The sequence below is a fragment of the Bombus terrestris genome, chromosome 10, assembly GCF_910591885.1.
Source record: "Bombus terrestris chromosome 10, iyBomTerr1.2, whole genome shotgun sequence".
Lineage (NCBI taxonomy): Eukaryota > Metazoa > Arthropoda > Insecta > Hymenoptera > Apidae > Bombus > Bombus terrestris.
In genome coordinates, this window is record NC_063278.1 from 9,291,180 (window position 1) to 9,316,241 (window position 25,062).

General features: G+C 43.8%; 1 protein-coding gene across 3 annotated transcripts in view; it reads right to left on the reverse strand.

Annotated features, from left to right (window-relative positions):
• Window positions 1-25,062, reverse strand: part of LOC100647468 (extracellular sulfatase SULF-1 homolog) — a 78,644-nt gene that overhangs the window by 14,863 nt on the left and 38,719 nt on the right. For all 3 annotated transcript variants that reach the window (XM_048409374.1, XM_048409373.1, XM_003398153.4), the window contains exons 2-4: window positions 20,217-20,533; window positions 19,312-19,551; window positions 2,815-3,136 (exon numbers count right to left, since the gene is read on the reverse strand). In XM_048409374.1, coding sequence (XP_048265331.1) covers window positions 2,815-3,136; window positions 19,312-19,551; window positions 20,217-20,469 — 815 coding nt within the window. In that variant the 5' untranslated portion in view covers window positions 20,470-20,533. The remainder of the gene's footprint in view (window positions 1-2,814; window positions 3,137-19,311; window positions 19,552-20,216; window positions 20,534-25,062) is intronic.

A 25,062-nucleotide genomic window follows, 5' to 3' on the forward strand; every position in this document is an offset into this window, starting at 1 on the left:
GATTGGCTTTTGAACGACGCGACAAGAGAATGGCGTGATGTACGAGAGCGGAATTAAAATCCCGGTTATGGAATTAAACGACCAGCTTCGCCCCCGTAACTTCTCTAAACGGGTACGATGCAGGCCACTATGGATCGCGTTTAATTATAGTTTACAGCGTTACGTTTCGATTCGCCGATTCTCCAAGGTATAGAAAAGAAAATAACCAGCTAAATATCCCATTCCAATTTCCTGTAGAATGAAACAAGCGTATTGGTCGAACAGTACCGTTGCAGGAATAGAATTCTCCCGTGCTACGCGACTTTATGAGGCTTCATTTCAATCCGTGGCAATTGTTCGTGTGAACGGGTACGTACGTGCAATACGTTTACACACGTTTCAACGAACCAACCAGCAGTATTCGAACGTTTGTTCTTTTTGGCGCTTCAATTGCTCGAACACCGTACAACCAGACGACGATCCGCTCGTTTCGAGTCGAAACTGTGCGTAGTTCTAGCCTGAAGTAGTATTGGCTGTTGTGGGCCGGCACGCATTCAGCCTGAAAATCCGGTAGTGAATCGCACCATCACACGGTGTCGTTGCTCCTTTTCCCTAGAGGGTGCCGAAGAAACGAGGTATCTAAGTACACGAAATGATCGTATCGCGCTAAGTAAATCGCTGCGTGCAAGAAGACAAAAAATGGATAGGGAACGCAACGAGAACCACGCTTTTCCAGTATTTTCTTCGTAATAGCGTCGATCTAATCCCCGCAAGAATTCTATCTTCGACAGAAAGTTGCAGACAGGGGGCAATCCATGGAAAAGAAAAGATCGACAAATGGAAACGGTATCCACCCACGAGGTTTACCGACGCGAGGGCTATCCCATGGTGGAATCGAATGAAATAGGAGGAAGATCTCTTTTTAGAATCGATCTCAACGGGAAATGCGGCAAAAATACTTCGTACAATGAGGCAATCTGTAGTCCCCCGTTCACAAAAGACCCTTCGCGAAAACGTCACGCGTTTCTCTCCTCCTTGTCGCCGTCTGAATCGCGTGTACAAGTCGTTCAGGTACGCGCTCGTGTCCGGCCAACGAGAAGAGAAACCAAACGGGAGAAAGAGAATGAAAAGGAGACGGAGAAACTGCCAGAGGACAGAGACAAAAGATACGTTTTTTTCCATCGTGGAACAGAGAGGTGAATATAATACCTGCATCGTGGAGGTACAATAACGGGGCGTTGTCCAGAGGGGCGAGACGAGACTACCAAGAGGGGTGCACGTTTTTAGTGCTTTTCATCGCACACACTGCACCACCCCGTCTAGGGTACTCCATCACGCGACGATGACACCGTGGCTGCAGTTATCTATCCGGTTGTCTAGTCTAGAGTGCTTCTGTGTCTCTCGTTTTTTCGCCTTCGGTTCCTATCTCTTTCTCTTTCCTCTCTCCTTTACACGCTGTCAAATCATCCACCGACTTCACCGACGTCCGTTTGCGAATTCAGCCCCTGTTGTTCCTTGTTTTCGTCCACGATTCTTCTTCTCGTTGTCGCGCCAAACCGTTACGAATATCGCCCCGTCCCGTGTATATCCTCGTTAGAACGACGCCTGAATGTCCAACAGCTTAAGAAAACTTTGACACCGGACGTTGGATGGCTGGCGCCCGCGTGCACGCGCACGAGTTCTTCGTAGAAACGGCTCTCGTTGTCAGGAAGCGCGTGTATGGTGGCGTCGACGTCTATGGTACGCTCGCATATTACCGTTCGTCATGGTGAATGAAAATGAAACGCATCACGTCGGGGGAATTGGAAGTGTAATCATCGAGGTAGAACAGCTTGGACTGGTTTTTCCACACCATTAGATATTGCTCTACCGTATAAAGTATAGGTATTGTACATTGTGGTTTGTTGTATGTATAATCTTGTATTTGGGAAAATATTGTATGTAATGTATTTTGGTGATTTTTTTAAGAGAATGTAAAATTAAGTATAAAAGTCTAAGGGTAGAAAATAAATTCAAAAGTTCTTTCAAGCCAATACGTTTCTCCGCTAGATGTTCGTCTGTGAAGGCGATTTTACAAAGAATGACCGTTCTGTGTATCGTGGATGATTCCTTTGTAAGAAAATGGGAAGCTTCAAGTACTTTGACAAGGCCATTTGATTTTCTAACCGAGGAAAAGAAAGTGTCAAACACTTGAGGATGGTGTAAATCAAGCCTTTTTTATACTGCGTCGTGAACCAAGAGAATCCACTATAGCATGGCATAGTGTAAAGTGACACAGATCATTTTTTGTAAAGAAAGATTCTGTAAGACTCAGTCTCGTCTTAAATAATTTTCCAGTGTTATAATCTTACATTCCTGATGATCTATATATATCTTATAAATCGTCATGATATCAAATATCATAAAACCATCGATTCTCCATAAGAGTATACACCAGTCAAGTTAATAGTCCAACTTATCCTATAATCCGATGTTGAGATCTCTATGCAGAAAATAGCAAATCGCCTCCTACACGTTTCTCCACGCGATTTAATGCGTCAAAAGGATTATCGTTATCGTATATCTCTGCAGCTTAACGTAATAGTCTTGGGGCGATGCTCGAGAAAAGAAGGTAAATTGCGATCTCTGAGAATCTCCGTGGAAAACAAGTTCAAATCCTTTCGTGAACCGTCAAGCGTACGTGAAACGTTAATTAAAAGCGGATGCTCGAAATGACAGAATCTTTGGTAATTGGCAAATAAATTTCTGATCCGGGGCTAACGAACTGACCCAGATATATCTCGCCCGACACGATAACGAAGGCAAACAGAAATGACAAAGTTACTCGGTACTTACTGGTGTGTAGTGACGTTGAAGAAGAGGTGCGAGAACTGCGGCGCTGAATCCTCGGGACCGTGAGGCGCCGGGAAACTCGCGACCAACATCACTGGCTTCCGGGCGAAATTGTGTTTACTCTGGCGTAGAAAAGCCACGCTGTCGTTCGCTATCAGGTCCGGGTAATAGTCTTTGCTGTACTCGAAGCCGTGCTTTATCTTCTTCCCGTTCATGTTCACGCTGTAGTTGTAGTACCGTGAATTCATTATGAGACCGCCCCATTCTCGCCAGCCTGGCGGTATGTACGAACCGTTGTACTTGTTCAGATACTTGCCGAAGTAACCTGAAACGTGTGTTTGCGATAACGTGAATTAAATTAAATCGCGAATAGTTAGAGGAAACTCGTTTCTATAAATTGATTGTAGGTTTGAATTAATCTGTCCTGTTTTCCTGTGATTCGTGATTAGTAGTGCGCGGTTAGGGTTGCAACTGCGTATTCGTGTGTGTGTATGTGTACGTAGGACGAGTGACCTGAGCGCTAGGGTTATGGGTGAATGGGTGAGTATTTGACAGAATGCACACGGATACACGTCATGGTTGAGCTGTTTGTAGCAAGAACGTGTGTTGTTAACTAGTTCTACCTATGTGGTTAAAGTGACTGTATAATTCATAATTCTCACTGTCGTACGAATTCTAGATTAGTTAATTATTGTTCTTTATATACTGGCGACACGTAAACTGGAAGATCAAGTGCGTTTGGGAAAAAGTATGGATCAGAATGTTGCTATCGAGTGAATAATGACACCAAGGCGTGGCGAGCTTGTTTCAGGCGGGCTTAATGAAAGAAAGATCTCCAACACTGGCTATCGCAATAGTAATTAATGTGCTATGGACACGCTCGGTTCGTCGCAGGAACTGACTCATGTAACAGATCGATTACCCTCCCTAATGTTTTGCTTTTATTTCACCCGGCAGTCGAATCGGAAAGCACGGCTTACTCCACGGAACCACCATTCGATCGATCGATTAAGAGAATGTAACTTTCTCGCACTTCTAACTTTCTATTTACCGTCTTCTATCCTTCGTTCGAAAGAATCTAAGGAGAAACAACAGGAAGGAAAGAATAGTTGTGCGTCGAATAACCAGCCATTCGATGTCTGTAAGCTGTCCTAACGATAAATTTTAATCCTTACTTCCACGATTGTTTCTTTATTAATCACCAAATATTAACATTCAATAACAAAAAGTGGGTCTGATCAGTTTAATTTCTAAGATACTCAATTAGAATCTATTCGAGATACTTTAAACAACGAAACACCTTGAATGATCAAATTTTCAATTTCTCACGGATTCGATTCTGACCTAGGAGAATTCCGGGGAGAAATTTCCAAGATTTTCGTTTCGTCCGCGATAAATCAAAAGGCAATCCCATTTTCCACTACCCGTGGAGCCTTTGGTATACAGACACGTCGAAAGATTCATCTCTGGGTGAGGGGCGGGGGTAGCGTTGAATTATTCATACGGGGCACCATCAAATAATTAATTCAAAAGTACCACGCCGTCCCTTTCGTGGTAGCCGCGTTTACATACCTATAGCCGCGTTTCACTATCGGATAGCCTCTAAGCGGGGGCTTATTTATAACAGTTTGCACGAAGAGAAGCTTCTGAAGGGAGACGGGGCAACTTTTTGCCGGGCCAGGACCACCAAGCTGGTCCAATCGCATTACTCTCGTTTTGTGTTAAACGATGACATCTCAATAAAGGACCGCCTTGTCGAATAGATATAAAGAACAGTAAATCTTTCTGGAATGAACGAGTCTTGGAGCGAAAATTCCACGAGCGATCCTCTTACGTTATTGCCTGAACGATTCCAGCCGTGTACAGTCGCTAGTCTACAATCACTGGTCACTGACATCGTAATAGAATCTTTGATCTGTCTGGGTTTTATCGTAACCTGTCATTAGCACCAGTGCAATGTACTTAGTCACCTTCGAATGGCTGTAATCTTGCAATATTCTTGCTTTCTATCTTCGAAACAGTTGAGTCATCGTTCTTATCTTGTCCTCTAACCACTTAACGCACACGTTTGTATCGATGTATACGGGTGTAGATTCTTTTTAGTTTAGCTGATTATTTTAGAGATCTTTATACTATTCAGGTTACGATTTGATTTCACACCGAACTTCACTTCTGGGAAATTTAATTCACGCAGTAAAGAAGCAAGTTAGAGAAAGCTTCGATAATCCTAGTGTTGAAAGAGGAAGGGAGAATATTTCAATTTCAGATGTCAGGGATGGTTTTCAAACTGAGCCGAGTACGGATCGCGCGAACTGACGTTTCCCGCGGTGCGCCGGGGGAAAAAAGGATGTCGAGCGGATGTTCGACCTGGTTTCTTCTTCGACACGAGACTAGCGGGTAAGGTGGAGAGGAGAGAAAAAAGTAGTCGCGGATTAATTGCCAACGTCGTTTGAAAAACTTTGACCGATCGTCGTTAAGAGATATTGTCGGGCCACTTTTTGAAATCCAGACGCGTTTCGCACGAAACAGGTTTAAAGGATCGTGTTAATCTGTTTGAAAAGAAAATTTGCATAAACGTCCGTCGCTTCGACTTAGCGTTAATCGACCGCGTCCATGATTGAACTTTAATTATTATCGATAAATTCAACTCATTGGATATCGTACTGCGAATACGGTAAAGGCCGGTAGCTTGTCTCTTCCGTAATCGAATTAGTTCTTCGACCAACAAGAGTGGTGTGAAACTTCCTTGTGTTACAGGAAAGATAGCAGCCTAACTTATTAGCGATATCTTTTAATAACCAATTGACAGCTGAATTATACACAGTGTATTTATGAATATTAATTCCTTCCTATCGAGTAATCTGGTTTTCTTGTCGTGCATAATACCTATATCCTTGCGAGGTCGTTGCCACGATCTCCTTTAAGTGCACTTTACGTGACAGTGACTTAGCGCCAGCCTAAAAATATCTGGATGCACCAGGCAGCCGTAAATGTCAATTAGATTGCTATCGCACGATGCAGCACATGCGATGAACGCTAAGCGTTGATCACAATAATGATTAGCTAGGCGGTCGACGACGAGTCTAATTGCTATCCCGTCATCCCAATTTATCACTGTCGTCCTGCTCTACCATTTCTTACGTCATTCTTTGAAAATGTGCATTTTTTGAAAACCTACAGTATATACTTTGCTTATGAAGGCGGTATGTTCAAGTATATCGAGTGCTAGACACGGACAATTGTACCTAACTAACTGCACTTTCACTTATGAACACACATCTATCGTATTGTATATAAGTACCTATTATATAATCAGATATCCCAACAGTTTGGTAAATTTTCCTACACTGGCGTCCACTGTAGCTGTTATCCCTTTTCTGGATAGAACAGAACAGTTAAGAACTGTTAAGAACAGAAATGGGCTGACTTTCCTTTTGGATCTAAGTCACCATGTCGACGATTTGACGTTAATCGGAGAAGAGGTTCTATTCTATCTGAAACCAAATATTACAACGTCGTCCGCGATTCGATGCGGTTTGCTGGCTCGATGTGCCCTTTTCGTAAATTCGTTTGATTGGCTTGCCCATATTCCCGCCTACACGAGCGTGTATATCCGCTGCATCGACCACAGCAACCGTTCCACGATTCCCCCCTGCCGGATATTCGTTTTGTTTGTCCGAAGAGAGGAGAACTCGGAGCCGCGACTGGCGCCAGGATATCACGGTTCCTCCGGCTCGTCCTTTTGTCCCGCTTTGTCGGACAGACCGATCGACCGACCCGGCCGGCTATGTCCCGGCTTTTTACGATCAAACGACGTCCAGGCTCGTCTGGCTATTATTTTTGCATTTTTACCAAAGCACTTTGCGCGTTTTCGCTTCAACAACGCCACTGGCTGCAGCACCGCAGCCTGCGTTTCAGAAGCAACAGGTAACGCCGCGTCATCCCTCGTACTTCAATTGCCCTACTTTCTTTTCTTCCATTCTGCGATGCCATTCTCAGATAGGTTGCCATTTCCTGCGGATAGATTCTCGTCTCGCGAGTTTATAATATCGTTATACGCGTACAGGTATTTAAGGTACAGTAGTTAAGTTCCGTTTCCTAAAAAATGTCGTTTAACGCAGAACGTTGCGAATTAACGCAAAAATGGCGGTTAAATTTCAACAGTTTATTAATATGTTTATTAAAACAATCAATAATTAATATAAAGTATTACTAAAAATGGGTTAAAAGTTGCAATATTCAGAAATCCCATACGCAAATTTGGACATCATATCACGCTTATTTAACTGAGAAACATCGAATGACGATGCGCCAAGAAATTTTCATTACGTTCGTTTTTACATGAATTTCTCCAATTTCTCCAATTATCGGCGATACGGCGAAATCGTGTTGTAAGAACACGGTTGTAATGTAAAGGAGGCCTGCGTATTTAGAATGGTATCGCACATGTATTTCAAAAATTTCATAACTCAAAACGATTCAGTGTCGTGTTAGAAATTGAAAAACTTGTTTGTGTCATTTTTCGAAAACATATAGTATCGGGGTCGTTGCATTGGAGGTCAAGGTCGCTTGAAAGTTACGAGGAGTCGTAAAGAGCACGTTGTTACCAGGCCATTTGAAGAGCACGTTGTTACCATGGGGTTCTGTAAAGATTGCGATATTGGTAGTAAAGGTCGTTTGAAAATCTTAGATGGATTATCGAGTTTGTTAACGTAGATTTTGAAACTTATTAAGGGTTATCGAACTTCTAATGTCTAGAAATTAGTTTCAAACGTACCAGGTTTAACATAGATTCTCTAATCTAACATAGATTCTGAAGATTACTCGAAAATCATTTTCCTATAAAATAATCGTTTTACGTTATTTGAAATAATTATTGTGACACTATAAACAAATAAGATGATACCTTATACACCTATCTAACAAATAACAAATCATTCACAAACGCAATTATTTCTATAATTTAATTTAGAACACTTTAAAAGTTGTAAAAAGTTGCTCGGTGATCGGATATTTTAAAAGCAAACGTTCCGCGATAAACGTGTAGCGCGCTCCAACAGTGCAGTGGTACTTCAGCAATGACAAAAGAATTTCAATGAACAAGAGCCGCGAGCCCCATCCCCAAGTGCATGGTACAAAAGCCTGCGTCCGCTGGTGCTCCAGTTAAATCTGATTAGCTGCAAGCAATGCAGTTCATAAATCCGATAGCAGCATGTTAAAGCTGCTCTATACCGGCGCGCCGGTGAGATATATCGGAAGAAGTTTGGAGGTTGGTTGCGCAGATTGTCATCATCGTTTCGGAGTCCTGTCGCGAAAATGGACCAACGGGTTGGGGACAGCCGAATTAACGAACGCCACCGGAAGGTTAAGTTACACGTGGCTATATTCGGCGCATCGCGATGAACCAAATCGCTAATGGGTCTCCTTCCAATTATTTTGGCCGGTTGTTTCGTGCGCCAAGGGTATTAACCCCCTTTGAAGCTGGCTCGGATCGTTCGCGTGTCGGCCCGTTTCTAGGATTTTCAAACGTCCCGCGGACGATTTAAAGGTGCATCGCATGTATCCAACGCGAGCCAAGTTTAACGAGGCCCGTAAAAACGTATCACATAAGAAATAGCAGCTTTATATTATACACAAATCACCAGTTATTACGAGGAAATTTCGTGATCCCGAGCCAGTGGTTCGAGACCAATAAAAATATATCCTTTCACGAGTAATAAGGAGATGACGTACACGCGAGAAGTTCATTCGACGAACGAGCATCTTTGAAAGTATCGTTGATTCTAGGAACCATGAAACCAGTCAGGATGTTCCTTTCTCAGACTCTGTTTGCTTTTCTGACTCGTGTATAGGTCTCGACAAATATAGCCGAACCTTGGTAACTCGAATTCTAAGGCAAGAGCTGCAATCTTCGAGTTTTGTGCTTTTTCTTATCGAATTTTTCGGTCAAAATAAATTTTAACAACCTTGTAAAAGTTTTTACGATAGAACGAAAGCGAATGAGCAAAAATTTGATCTCGTAGGAGTTCGAGTTATCGAGGTTCGACTGTATCGTGAACGTCGTTGGTGCATCGTGGAACTGTTATTTACAATTTCTCGGAAGACTTTAAAACATCGTTTCGCCATAAAGTAAACTCATGGTAATTCGAAGGCATCGCATTAGCACGCAATTACGCGAATTGTTGCATTTAATAAGCGCCGCACTTACCAAGCATTAATCAGAGAAAATGCTCCTGAATAACATTTATACCTCCGTCTCGCGTTGATACCGTCATTACGCAGTTATTGTGATTATGTAGATAATGGGGGCCGATTTGTCTTATTACCGGAGCAAACGATTTTGCCCCGTGTTCCTCGTTTATTCTCAATTGTTCATTTCTTAACGAGACTACTGGAAGACCGTTACTAGTTCGAACACAAGAGAAGTCTGTATTCGAAAATCCATTCGCGAACAAACGTTAACAAGTTGTACCATCGAGGGTAGAAACACCTTTCGGGCGCAGCTGCACCTGCATCGCAAACGCGATTATCAACTACACGACAACTCCTACGTATTTCCAGGCCTGACATTTCCTGGAATTTGAGTGGGTGCTTTCCATAGAATAGCGCACCACCTCTATAAACTGAAGATCAATCGTCTCAAGCTGTATAAACTGGAATCCGGAACTCTTATGTAAATAACTGAAATAAACTACCATTACCCAGCAAGGTATATAAGGAAGTTACGATATTTTATATATCCGAAGAATGGAAAAGTACTTTAGGTACAAACAGATGTAATATGAAACACGATAAAACCAATCAATCATGGTCATATGATCACGTAGCATTTTCTAGAAAATAAGAAACTTATTTAAAAATAGTACAATTTGGATGTCTAGTTACCTACACTAGGGTTGTAGCATAGTGCAACGTGTTGCCAGAGCTTGCGAAATTTCCCCGTCTCGTATCCCTTTTTCGACGCGATCCGAATAAATCCCAGAAGAGGAAAACGCGAAGAAAATCACGTCTCTTGTTCGAAAAGACTGCAGTGGTTCCGGCGGCTTAAGGTTTAAGGTGTCATTCGTTTTCACCCAATCACAGGCAGCTTCGCACGCCTTTTGACGACGGCGTAGAGAGGGTCGCAAAAGCCCAATGAATGCACCGATCCGTAGAGCTGCACCTGCATCGTGGGGGCCCTTTTGTGCTCGCGATGTGTGCGACCCTCGTGTATCTTGCGGCGAGCTTGTGGGTGCCCCGTGTTAGCCCGGCTCGTCTTCGACCTCCTCTCCTCTCTCCACTCTCTTATCCTCTTTCTATCTCTGTCTGGCCTCCGGTCCTCGTTTCCCCCTTCAGCATCGCTGTTCTCTTTCCTTCGTGTCCCACGCGAGCACTCGAAAAACTGGCGGCGCGTCCTCTCGAGCCGCAACACAGCCACGAACAATGCACCTCCGCGCTGGTCTGCCGCGCGGCGCGATTTAAATTTAGATAATCTCACCTGCACGAACCCGAGTAGAGGCTACCTGCGCCACACATCGTGTGTGCACACGCTCAATCGTACCCCTTCCGTACTAGAACCACCACTGCCATCGGGTTGATCATCCCTTTTCCATCGTACCTTGTATAAAAGCTCCGAGTTTCTCTACGATGATTACCACGAAATTTCCTCCCGATTGTAAATTTCTCTCTTTATTGATACTGCCCTTTTATTACGCAGCTATTTTCCAGCGGCGAGGCCAGAGGTACGGCGAACGAACGTCTCGTTGCGATTATCAAAGTTAAAACGCGTGAGCCACGGTTAGAACTCCACGGTTAACGGGAACTTCGCGTATTATTAACGTGGATGGTTCGAAGGCCATTTACGGTTCAACTTCCTTAACGAACTCCCAGCAAAATATTCCAGTAATATTACAAGCCAACTACCAGCTACCTTTGTATCTCTTAATATCCGACATATTTGCCTCTCTACGAAGTACCTCATCGGTATCTCTCATCGTTTTCAACGTTGCATCGCGTACATACCCATGTAGATGAGATTCGATGAATTCCACGAGATTCTCCGGCGAACAGGGAGAATAACGACTACGTCAACGATGAACAGTTGAGCAAGAACACCGACCTGGCTATCCCGATAACGCCTAGGCTCCTCGCTTCAGGACCTCTCACGAACCATCCAGAGTTTCGTGCGGTACCGGCGCATCTCCGCTTGTATCTATGTTCGGTTCCTCCCTTCGTGATCGTCTGCATGCTACATCACCGAATAGCGCCAGAGATATCTTTTGAACGAAGGTTGTTTCGCTTGCCTTTCAAAATATTCTATGGAGTCGTGATTACTTTAAAATGGGATTATAGTAAAATGGACTTACTCGAGTCAGTAGAATACGTAAGGCGAAAGCTGTATGACGAAACTAAGCAATTTGCCATATTGTCGTTTTTCATATTTCTTCTTGTTCGAGTTAAAGTATAGCAGATATATTTTCTCATCGTTACGTTTAATACGTACATACATTTTAAGATGTTCAAACGTATCTTAGTCTACTTTTGATTCGAATTGAAATATACCCCCCCATAATTCCTTTTTCACATCGAAAATGTCTGCATCGGATATTTTATAGGATGTTAGGAGAAATGCGATGTTTACGAGACGTCCAGGTTTGTAGAATTATTTGAACACGCTTAGAGAACCGCGAGCATGTACAATGCACGCGAATTATGAGACAGCGAACGAGAAACGCGAGTCGAACAACGCGATATATCGTTTACCAACATCTTTCCACTCATCGCCGTTTCGTGCTTTCTCCTCTGCCTCTCATGCCCTCCGTTTTGCAATCCTTGTATCCAAGATTCACGGAATAACCTACTCGATTGCCATATACGACATGCCGGAACCGTGCGAACTCACAGCGTACAAGGGGATTTGTTTTATTGCCGTTTAGGTCTGGCGTGTGAGGGTAGAAGTTTCTTCGTTGCGTCGATGTGAAAATACGATCTCGAACGATCGAACGAATCGAACGCGAATTCCACGAAACAAAGCATCGTTTCATCGATTAAAAATTTTCTCCTCGCTATTGAAAATTGTATCTGCATGAAAAGTTATCCTAGAAGTGATTTGTCTTCTATTCTTTTTAGTTATGAATCGAACGAGTCCTCGTGAAGTTAATAAACCGGAGTTTAATACTTTAACTGTAATTGTATTTTTAATGATTCTGGTCTTGCGAATATTACAAGACCTTATCACATTCTCTGCCTGCTCCCCTTCAATTTCGCAAAAACCATTGTTGGATTTGGCCGTGGTTTCGTAATAACCATTCTCAAACCGCATCGTGGGGGATCTCTATCGAACAGAAAGGAACGGGTGTTCTTCGCATGGCCATTTTCTCGCGTCTTGAACACCCGTGCGAAAATCTGATACCGATAAATTGTGTTTTAAGAACACCTATGCTAGCCTACGTAAATTATACGGTAGAGGACGACTCTCTCTCAGATAAGGGAACATCCGCTCTGGTATTCACCCCGCGTGACGCCCTTGCTCAACCATTGATAAGAATTGTTAAAGGGTCACGAAAATATTTCTATCGACGGTCAAAAATTATTAAAACTTGGGTCAATGTTTGAGAAATATCCTGCATCGCACACGTACGAGAGTCAAGGTACGAAATAGCAAAGTTACCGAATGATCATGGTTTGACGACCGATAAATCTTCAAGGATTATCTGCAACGTAATAAAATATAAAGTCTACAAAAAGTTTGATAAGAGAACAAATAATATCTTAAAAGTAAATTGCATAAATTACAAGTTATTCAGTGTCAGGACTGTGAAATTATAAAGATCTGTAGTCTATACTTTGTAACTTGCCAGTTCGCTACTATTATTGGTTGGTAAATTATTATGCAAAATAATTCTTCTAATTATCAAGAATGTTTCCACGACAACGATTATAAAATACACCCTTTTGACCAGGAGAAATTCGTCGAAGCCGTAAAATGCGGTATAATAATTCGTTGCCAACTACAAGCAATCAAAGAAACGAGGAAAAACTTAATAACCATGCCAAGAGTACTTCTCCTCTTGTGACGGTTGATGAAACTCTTTTTAAATAGCTCGTTTCCCGAACGTATACTTACATACGATTCATAGTTTTTCGCGTTGGAAAGCGTTTTATTGCACGGCAAATGAGAATCGAGCTAGAGCGCACGGCACGGTCGCATGATATCTTTTCCGAGAATCCGTGAACGAGATCCAGGTGCCACGAATGGCTAATAAGTATAACACGGCGGTTGTAGCTTCGTGTTCGATTTGCATAAAGTAGATCTCTGCTTGGTGAAATCTACCGGACGTCGATCACCGTGAGCCAAGTATCTGCGCGATCCATTAAGATCTATCTGATATCCTATTAAGATACATACTCTAGCTTATGCGACGCATTTAGTTTATTTCAATGGAAACGACATAATCTAGCCATTGAATAAAAGATCGCTCGTATGCTGGTACGCGAAAAATTCCTAAACACGCGATACTTCGATACCATAAAAATCAATTCTTTAAAAATCGTTCATAGTCGAATTTCGCGAATCACAAGGCAAATTGCTCAGCCTGGCGCGAATATCATTCTGGCCGATACATATTAAGAAACATAATATGTACCATGCATCCAGGTCAACTGGTTGAAATGCAACTTATTCGGTGACTGTTGGATTTTGTGGTGAGAATATGTCAGTGAACAGGTTCGTGTAAGGTGCGCCACCGAATGTTTCTCGCGCTCGTTCTCACTTTCAACACTTCGATTCGAGTGCTTTGATTTATCCAGCACTGAATCTGTTCTATACCTGGCGAGGTTTTGGGCACGTGTGTGGCCTTATCGTTATATACTCGACAGCCGGCAAAGAGCAACGTAAAGCGAAAAAACACTGTGTAAAGATGCTGTCGAAACCTTTTTCCATGTTTGCTCTTCAACAGAAACAATTCCTTTAAACAAGCTTAACTGATTTTACTGCCCTGTAAAACGTTCGAAGCGCCATTCCTCTTTGACGTTTAATTTACTCCTCTGTGGACGGTTTCGATATATTTTAAACGTAATTCGTATAAAACCTGCTGGGGCTTGGATCGTTCTCGAATTCGGAGAAGAATGTCGCGCAGTGGACAAGATTGCTCTGTACGCGTAGGCATTACGGCGATCTCAGGGTCAGCTTCATTTCTTCAAATGGAATGCAGCGGTTTTTTAACGTGCAGGGTGAAAGCCACTTTTAAGAGAAGTTCATCGCTGCGTGTCGCAAGGACATCCAAGGCCATGCAGGATCTCAAAATCTACGTCTAACTAATCTCATTAACGAGATATCCTATTTCCGCTTTGGGATCCAGCTCATCTATAAACCAGGACTGTGCAAAAAATCAAATTGCGACGTACGATCAGCTAAAGCCTTAAACCCTTCACCCACCTACGCAACAGTAATTGAGAAACTTCCTGGGGAAAGACTTATAGACAGGTATCTTTGAACGTAGTTTCTACTCAAATATGTAAGTCATACTAAAAAGCCAGAACTCTCGAACTTCCAATAGAATTTGCTTGATATATCAATTTCTCTTGCGAACTCTTTTTTAACGAAAAAAAAAAAAAGAAACTCCTCGATCGTATTCATCCTCGAAAACGAACCACGCAACGAGGAGCGACCTGTACTGTACTGTACGCCACGCTTATCGTTCAATCAGCGAGATCAATACGCAGGCACATAGTTAGCGGCATATTGTTTTTACTTGCCAACGCGGAGCACCCAAGTCGAACAATCGAAGCAATACCGTTGCCTTGGCTACGCTTCGCATTTGTACTTCCTGTCGCCGCATAAAGCCGCGAACAGGACGACTTTAATAAAAACGCGGAATCGATTGTAGGAGGAGCGAAGGTCGTGCTTCTCGTATGATCCCGAGGCTTTCGTTGCAATTCGACCTTCGAGATCGTCGAGACTCGAGTCGAAGAAGGGAATCGGGTAACACGACGGGACGGAACATACGACCGATACTCCCAGTTTCACGGTTTTATATGCCCTTAACTTCTCGCTATGTATTTCAATATTATCACAGCGCAAGATGCACGCCGCACTCGTGAGCAACGCGAGGAACGATCACGGACTAGTTTCTCGGACCTAATTAGCATCGGCAAATTCAAGTCTAGTTTCACGCCCGTTAGACAACGTGGGGTCGCAAACGCGGCCTAAAGGTGAGGCCTGGGTAATGTATGCGCGCGTGACAAGATCCTCTTGCGAAGATAGCGAAGAAAATTTGTCGCCTAGTCTGTGTGCCAGCCCTGGTATTCTGGTCAGGGACACTCCGCGTGCATACAACAGACGACGATAACGAAACCAGTTCTCTTTCGCTTTGTGACTGTTCGGTGCCGGCGATCGGTCGTCGCGGTTCACGGCTCGTAATTATTCCTAGGATCGTTGGCCATCCCACCCTGGAAGAACCTCCTCGAGAGTGTATATCTTAAGAAAATAGACCTCCTCTATAGGTGAATTCGTCTTCTTCTTCTTCTTCTTTCGTATTTCTTTTCCCCCTCATCACGACACGTTGCAGGAGGAAACAACACACGATTCGAAGACATAACCGTGAAAATAACAGGTTCTTAATTTTCGAGACAAGAGAAAAAGGTAACCAGAAGCTGGCAGTCACGAGCAAACCGGATCGCGGCCAGATTGTTTAATGCCTGTGTAATTTGAACTCATTTCACCGAAGATGGATAGCTGTCTGGCTAAAAGAGAATCATGCCGTCCCGACAAATTGATTAATTATCACGCTTTTTCTCGATACAGAAGATGTTAGAATCTTTTTACTCTTCGAACAACCATCTATTCGTTATATACATCCTTCGGATAGAAGTTTATCAACAGAAGTTGTCCAACGAACGTATGATATTTAGAATTTTTCCATGTATTTCCGAAATATTCAAAGAACGACGATCAAAGTAACTCCGTGATATGTCCACTAGAAAAAATAAAAAGAAATTACAAAGGAAACATAGGAACGATACGCAGTTGCCTATTGCGAAGTTAAAGCACCAGAGTCACAGCGCGACGATAATTAACGGCCGTCCCAAGATGATCTTACTCGATCTTACTCGAACAGAGAAGATATCACGGTTTACGGAAGTGGGCACCGTGGACAGCGTCACGTGTGGTGAAATTTTTGGAAGGACGCCAATTCGGTGCCGGATGTGGACGGAGCTTAAAGGCTGAGAAACCTGGCCGCTTTCAGGGAGCAACGTCCTACCTCGTCGAATATAGTCGTACGTAGAGAGAAGCTGGTGTAGAGAAGGTACGGACGACGAAACAACAGGGAGACACGGATGGACGTCGGAGAGAGAGATGTCGTTTCATCGTGGTTAAAGGGAAGACGAGAGAGCAAACCTTGGAGGGCTCTTCCAACAGGAGCCTGTCTACCCATCGAAGGGTCGAACTGTCACGATCGTGAGAAGATTTTTGTCTCCACTCGCGTTCCTTTACCGGTCGTGATCTCTTTTCTTGTGTACTCCCTCGGTGATCGACGACGACCAGGACTATGTTTGCGGAGGGGATTCGAATGCACGTTGGGGCTACTTTCGCGAATAATCTTCCAACCAGATAGCCTCTCGCGGGATCTATGCACACTCCGGTTGAGATACGATGAAAGCTTGGTCTAATTTATAAGATCCTGTTCGGTGAACGCGGTACGCCTTTAAAGGACGCCTGGAGTAGCCGATAGTGGCTTTCCGTGGATTTACGTAATGGTGAATTTTTCTTCTGTTTGTATTGTTACCAGTATACGACGGATACAATGTATCGCGGCAGAAGATAAGCCCTCGAATTTTTACAAGTTTTATAAATCTTTATTTTTACAAGTCCACGTCTTAAGCTCCCTTTAGTTTAAATTAGAGAAAAGTTTCAGGGAAGATTTTTAAGAAAATTAGCGTACAACAAATACTATCAGAAAAGATGCTACTGATATTAATCATTGGGAAAAATGAGTTTCTCTCAAAGTTTAAAAAATACTTGGTCCTGAAGTGGTTAATAAAGAATCACGTCAGAAAAAAGATTGTTTCCATAACAGTATTTCATCTTCTTTCAAATATATCGCGGAATAATTTAAGAGGAACGTATTTTTAGAGGATTGGTAGCACGAAAAAAGATATATATATATATGTATATTCTACTCGTAGAGAAACTCAGGGAGAAATATTTCTTTGAGGTAATTTGCATGTTTCCCAAAATAGGCCCGATAAGCAGGACGGAATTGCGGCGACCGGACCGTTTGGAAACACGAACGAAAGGAATAAACATGGAACACGTGAAACAGGTAGGAGACGGTGATTGCCTTCAGCGTTGCTTATCGCTGGAAGTAAAGCTTTCCGCTCGGTACGTAGATCGGTTATTAAATCGAGTATTAAGAACATAAAACGAGTAACTGTCCGCTGTAATTTCTTATAATGAATCCGCGAAAGGTAAAGAGCGTAAAGTAATTCCGGGCGTAATTGGAAGTCTCCGGGAGATTCGGAGATAAGTATACGGCCAAGTAGGCTAGAAAGATAAAACTTTAATCAGTTACCGTCGAGAGGTCAAACGTCCTCCTCCTTCGTATTACAAGTGTTCTTCAGTGTTTCAAACTCTTCCTCTCACTCTCTCTCTGGAAACTAGAAATGCTTATCTCAGAACGGTTACATCTCGTTACTTTCATCTCTTCGGTCTGACTACCTCTGGACACTCGTTTTCACGCGAACGATTACTAACCGGAGCAATTTTATTGTTCCAAGATTTATAATTCCTCGGAATTGCCGATAAATCAAGGAGAATTTCACGGTAGACGCGGATGGCTGAGAAGCTCGCATTCCCTCGATTAGCCGATCGGCCATCAGCCGGTCGAAATCTCGTTGTTGCCCCGAAATCGATTCATCTCGAGACGCTAAAGCACACCGGGATCGCTTTCAGGCTTGCAAAAAGGTGTCTGTAAACAGCTGCAGCTGATGAGAAGCCTCCTCTCTTCGTGAAACCTTACCAGACGATTCGAACCAGATAACTCCCGACCGTGCCTTCGGTGAAATTCTCCAAAAAAGACCAACGACATTAGGTGTCGGCGGTGTATTCTTCGGCCTCTCAATTTCTGCCTCGAATAGAACTCAAGATCATGCTTGGTTAGAAGCGCGGGATGTATGGTGGAGAGTTCGATTCATCGTTTAATCGATCGTTCCCGATCATCGGGCATCCTTTCAAAAAAATCCCGACCAGACTTTAGTCCGCCTACCCTGGACCCTCGATACCGATTGGTAATTGTATCGAGCCTCCTCCTCGTCCATCGAGGACGCATCATCGCGACGCCGTCGATGAGGACCACGCACAAGCCCGGACGCTGTAACTAGTGAACAATGCAAACAATCGATGCACCGTCGCGATTCATCAGCATTCAATCCGCCGTCGGTTCCTGAATTATTGTTCTCCGATGATCGATCGACCGCTCTCGATGCAATCCAACGCTCTATGAACATGTTGCAACCGTTTTTGGCCCCGTAGAGAGTTTCCCTCTCTGGGCTTCGGCCCTTTCTCTCTCTCTCTCTTTCTCTCTCAGCAACCGGCCAAGATACGCCTGGATAGCGAACCAGGAGGGGAGGAGCACACACAATTGCGGACTCGATGAACGCGGACCAACAACTCGCCCGGCGAGATCGAACCTCGAGAAATTCTACGGGAATTCGTTGCCATATTCGTTACGTCTACCTTGCAACGGGCTGCGAGTGTCTCGCTCGGTACATAATTACCCTCGCGGAACCAGAATCACGCCAGTCGAGAAGATAAAACGTGTAACCATGCTGCGGATTTGCCGTGGCATTCTTGTTTTCATTCGTGTTTTTATAACCGCGATTATACGCGCAGAAGTGGATGGCATTTTATACGTGTAGAAGCAGTAGAAGCTTTTCGATCTTTTGTCTCAATTGAAAAAGTCCCAGTAGCGAGTAGTCTTGCCCCGTTGCGATAATTGCTTATGCAACGAGGATTTATCGTGTCGAACGTACTTGACTCCAATTACGAGCGAACAAGACGAACTCAGTATAAGCATTTCAATTGAAGGTGGCCAGATTCTCTGATTTCGCGGTGTCAGGGATCAATCAACTCGCCGCTGCGTGGTATCACCACTTGCAGCTTCGCTAGTCGGCCTCGCTAAACGTCTCCGTTTAAACTTCGATGTAGTATCTGGACGTCATTAGGAAGTCGCGTCACGTAACGAAGGACACTGGTCGATAAATAATTCCCCTGCGATATCTCTAGACGGCTAAACGTCCGTGGACAGCTACCAATCGTCTGAATTATCTACGAGCTGATAGCACGAGATCGTATCGTCGATTCCCTGGCTAAGAAACGCGTCCAACGGCTGAACCCGATCGCGTGACTCTTTTTCTGACCAGTGCAGCGTGTCTGGGATAGTAGAGCCACATGCACGGTTAGGTTCTGTCATCGAGAAGGGTGAAAAGTGGTTAAGGTGGTTTATCGTGACGAGTACTCACCTGTACGATATCCTGCGTTGCTCAGGTAAGCGGCGAAGGAGTGAGGTTCGTGATCTCGTTGCCACTGCGGGCTGCTGCAGTTGTCGTTGTTCGTGAAGACCTCGTGATTGTGAACGTAACGGCCGGTCAGCAAGGAGCTCCTACTTGGACAACACATAGGAGTGGTCACGTATGCGTGTCTCAGCTCGGCTCCCTCGTCCCTTATTCGCCTTAGGGTCCGTGGCATGAAGTTCAGCGAACCTGAGGGATTGGACCAACCGCAACACACGATCAGAAGGAGCCTCGAAAAAGAACTCTTCGGGCAAGGATCGAAAGATAGATAGGGGAATCTTTCTTTTTCCATGAGGAGCAGGTTACGTTTTCGGAGAAATACCGGTCGGATCGTGATTGAATTTCATTTTTTTCTTTCTTTAATACGATCCTTTCGGCCGGACTGTTAAAGTTATTGTTGGACACGCGTAATCTTGTAAATGTTTTTCAAGGTTTACACATACCATGCAGAGCAAAAGAAGGCTGAGCTGAATATTTTTGTTGGATAGATCTAATGCGATCATAAAAATATAGATACAATTATTCATGAAAAGAATAATTCATATATCATATCTGCGAATAAGTACTTCCTTCTAGTTTTACACGGTTCTTTGTACAGTACGGGTCGTTAAGAAGGTGTAAATAAAAATAATATCTATCTGCCAGGAGAAGAGGTGTGTATGAATGTATATGTGAATGTATTGTAATAAGAACATGACTACGAACGATTGAAGAATATGGGTAGGAATATGTCTATGTAGTTACGTGCGAGAAAATCGTTATTGGTTAATTGATTATACTGAACAAATAAGGATTGTGAAGGTAACAGCAGGCGAAACGAAGTAACGATAAAAGTGTAATAAAACAAAGCTAACCAAGTTCCACATCCTGGTCATCCGTCAGAATCAGCACTATGTTCGGTTTCCTTTCTCTGGGTTGCTGGTACGGCAGATAGGGTGAGTTGGACTGAGAATTGTAATTGTTGTTCCCGTTGTTGTAATTAGCCTTGTGGAGGGAGCCACCACGACGCTGGCCGCCGTAAACGTCATCGACAGGGGCGTTCGCGTCCGTTCGTCTGGCATTGACACCCAACAATAGCACCACCAAAAACTGTAGTAACTTCCTCATGGTGGCTGGTCGTCGGTTGCACGCTCTTCCTCTCAATCGAGTGTCATATCATGGCGGTCTGTTGCTGTAACAAGCGGGGCGTGTCTTACGTTAATGAACAGTTTTGCCTGTGACGTTGATTGGATAGAAAGTCGATGGGTCTTTTGTGTAGTCTAGTGACCGTACTCTAAGCTTCAACGATGTTGCTACATACCCCGATAAACCTTTTCATTCTTTGCTTGTCAATTAATTTCTTTCCATTAAGTAACATCGACTACGACGATCGCTTAGTCAGTGGTTTAGAATTTCCACCGAAATTACCGATATCCATATGAGTATCATAGTTCGTTCGAAATTAATCGCCGATTGGGAAACACTTTTCCTATGCTGAACACGGTGAGGAGCGTTGTTAAACGACATAGCGAGAAGTGGTTCCTCCATAGCCTGAAGCGATCGATTTCGATCGGACTTTGAGTCCCATCCAGCCATGAGTCTCGCTCTAGTAATCATGCTCGATCCTCCGAAAGAAGGAATAGGTTTTAGCGAAAAACACGGTCCATGAAACGGGACAATTAAGTCCGCTGGTAGCCGTGCCACACAGGAAGATCGCATGATGGTAGCTGAATTGCTCAGGGCTGAAATTCTTGCGCGACCGAAACGGATTGCGTAACAGCTCAATGCCTCGGGATCGAGTAGCAGGCTACGCGTCCGCTAATTATTGCCAATAACTCGACGAACCGGATCGTGCAACGCCGTGCGAAACAATTAACCAACAGGGCCGCTATTAGCCGTGGTTTCAGTTATAATGGAACGTAGCTCTATCGAATATTCGAAGCGAATGCGAAGCGGGACGTGATCCCCGTAACTAAAGACTAGAAGGCGAACGGTAGAGAGCCAGGGCGCGCAAGGTCTTGCAAAGCCTCGAGAACGAAAGATGAAAGATGTAAAAAAGAATGGACGCGACCGAACCAGGCTACAAGCCGCGCGCACAGCGCAACCATAATCGGATAGTTGGGGTTTTATGGCAACCCTCCGTCGCATTCCACCCGGCAGACATTTCGCGAACGATCGGCCGCCTCGTAAATAGTCGTTAGCACCTGAATTATCCGTGTTTCATGCGGTGAATTGTGGCAGACGCTTAAATCAACGCTGCTTCTTTCGCGCGCTATACATACACACTTTTCAGGATGGTGGGACAGTTACCGGCTCATGGTATATCTAACATGATGGATGTTATCGCGCGAACGTGGGCGAACTTGGATATTGAATTATCTTGAGGAAACATCGAACACTTGTGCTTGATCATTTTCTATTAGACAGGCCGATCGTCTTCCCTTCATATTTCATATAGCATGGTTATTTAAGTCATATAAACTTGGACGTATTAAAATCCAATCTTCGGCAAGGAAAAATATCAAAAATGAGAAAACGATTGAAATAATTGTATGGTAAGAGTATTCGAATCAGCGAAGCGATTTTATATATATATATAGAAGAATTAACAAAATGCACAACACAATGAATCGCAGAAATGAAGCAATAAAAGTACACGCAAATGAATTATGATAATTACAACCGAGAGTTGTTACTAGTTGAATAAATTTTCCTTTTGATGAGTGGAAATTATATTCGCATAAACAATTACGATCGTCAATGCACACAATATACGTATTTCATTGTTCATCACGCTACCAATAATTTGTTTGCAAACGTAAAGGATTTGAAAATTGCTCACACCCAAGCTCGAATTACAAAGCAAGCTACGTAGGTTGACTGAAATAGTCCCACACTTACCCCATCACGACTATCGTCTTTATTCGAAACCACCTCACGTAGCTAAGAAACTTTTGAAATATCAAGCGTTTTCATTCGTTTTTCGAGTATAATCCATAAGTTACGAGTAGTAGAAGATATTTCAGAATCGCTTTTAAGAGTGACCGCGATTCCAATCGATCAACGTGGAAGAATGGGAGGCCGACGTTTTAGGACAGGAAGTGGAATATGGATGCGGATAACTGAGCAGCGAGTAAATTTACGATCCGGTTCGAACGGGTTCCCACGGATCTGGTGGAAACGGGAAGACTTTTTCGCGACGATCGTGGTATTCGCGTCGCGATCTTTTCCCCCTTCCTCGACCTATTTCCGGGGAAATACGGCCTTTTATTAAATTTCTCGATACGTGCCACTCTGTCCCCGATGTAACCACAACGCGACTCGAATAAGGAACGATACCCCCTGTTGCTGACCCTTCTTACCGAAAAACTTTTCCAATTGTCCTAGCGAATGTCGAATTTATCTTTGACCTACCACGAAGAATTCAACGAAGAAGAAGATATTAACGCAGTATTTCAAGCTAATATTCTTAGAATTGTTACCGCACCTTCCTTGTATAACTCAGAATAAGTTCACGTAAAGTTCACGTAAGATCACGCGAAGTCTACATAGATCAGAGAAAGTGAGATTTCATCTTTACGTAGCCATCTGGTGAACAGTATCTCACGGTGAACAACAGTTCCGTGCACGAGAAGAACGATAAAGCAAGAGATTCCACGAAATACCAGTTATCCGCTTCAATAAAACTTCCCGTCTTTCATTTGTTCTCCTGTTACATTTAAAAAAAAATTTCTCCAAAAAAATCAACGAACAAACGACAACATTATGTATCGTTAATTAGCGAAAACAGCTCCTCTGAAGTTAAATCCGCGTGTCTGAAGGCGGCTGGGAGGATATCAGAAAGCCACGTCACGGCCGATTCGGTGTCTTGAATCCCGCATTAATTACCGCTAATTGATAATCACCTTTGCCGACTGAAGCAGATAGGCAAATAAGAACAGAATATATGGACTGGGTCTGTCGAACGTTCAAGAAACAATATTCCTCTTTCTCCAACTCTCTCAAGATTCAACTTCTCTCATCCGATTCGCCAAGAGAAACCTGTCGCGATACATTATGTAATTTATCATCCTGGTAATTGGTCATGTGGACGTCGATTAATTTACGAAAGTTCAAGGAATGAAAAGTCCCTCGATGAAGATGGAGAGGTAAAGGAAGGAGGATACTGACGTCAGAACTTTTGATGAAGAGGTACTCCCTCAGTTAGCCGGCTGTATGTCGAATTAGGTCCGGGTCCTGGTCTGAAACTTTCATAGAAGGAGCAGATACAGGAGGAGGAGTTTTAACGAGGAACTCATCTGCATCCAGAGAGCTTCACATTACCCTATGAATGTGGTCATCTGTGTACGTAGAACATTTATCTTCCTGCTTATAAAAAAGAGGTTCAGATTCACCGATCCAAATTACGACGGTATTTTCGGTTGCTGGTACGTAGATCCAACGATGGTATTGCAGTGGTCTCCAGTAGCAAAACGTTAGCTACCAATGCACAGAACTCCATATATTCTCAGTTGTCGCAGGGCTCGTGCGACCAGAGCACGACGAAGTGACTAAGAATAGTAAAACAATAATCTCTCCGTTTGTTTCGCAAGCACAGCAATTGAGTAACTACATGGCCGTGCAGGGAGTCGTACTCGGCGACGTGTAGTCGTAGGAACAGGAAACGAGCCCCGATTCCCCGAGGAATCTATTTTATTGCAGCTTATGCTTGAAAGTAACACGCGTCTCGTACGACTTCTGAACAAGAGTGTACCTATTATTTATACAATAGTTACATATCTGGAAATTATGATAATTTTGCCACTATCTGTGCAATAATACTACCTAATCACTGTGACAATGTACACTACGAAAAAGCTCGCTCGTCTGCATCTATCTTTAACATCATGCCATTCCTCGATGATTCGTCATCCAACGCAGACCTAATCCAGACTCGATCGTAAGTAACGCACGTATTTGCTCTCCGAGCGATTCTGACGAGTCGAGCACTCTAGATGCATGCTCGTTTACATTCGCTTCGCGTAGTGTACACGTATACGTACAGAGTCGTCTTCGTTCCTATTCCCTGCGTATAGAGTCACGTCCGATCTTCCTGTTCGCGAACGAAAGACGCTTCCATCAGGAACGTAATTTACGTACGCGCTAGCACGCTGAAAGGTGGCGTGGGTGGGCTCTCGCAGAGACCATCGACAGATGTACACTATATACGGGCGGAGTAGGTCGCAGGTAAAACGGATGTTACGTATTCGTTGCCCGCGTGTAAACCTGCGACGCGACACGTTCCACGACGCCGCTTAGTGTAGGTCGATTCTCTGTCTGTAGGTCGGGACTCTTCCGAGGACCTGGCTGAATATTCATTCGAGGTGGTATGTTTGTGGCGCGCGCGTAGGAAGCGCTGCGAAATTTACGGGCAACTAAACGATCGTGCCGTTGATCACGATAACGATCACACGCGACCCACAGAGATACACACACGTACATCGGCTTGGCCGGGATGCGAGCGAAAATCACGTATCTGGCCGTGTACGTGGCGGCCTGCATGGGGAGAAGCACGTTGAAACGCGACCTCCTGCACTCACCCAGGGAATCCATCCACGGCATATGCGTATGCAAACGTTGAATGAATGAAACGACGGTAGTTGCAGAATCGGAAATTGCGTCTTGTTCGCAAATCGTGATATAAGAATTCTTCTCTTTGGTATAATAAACTGCCGGTAATAT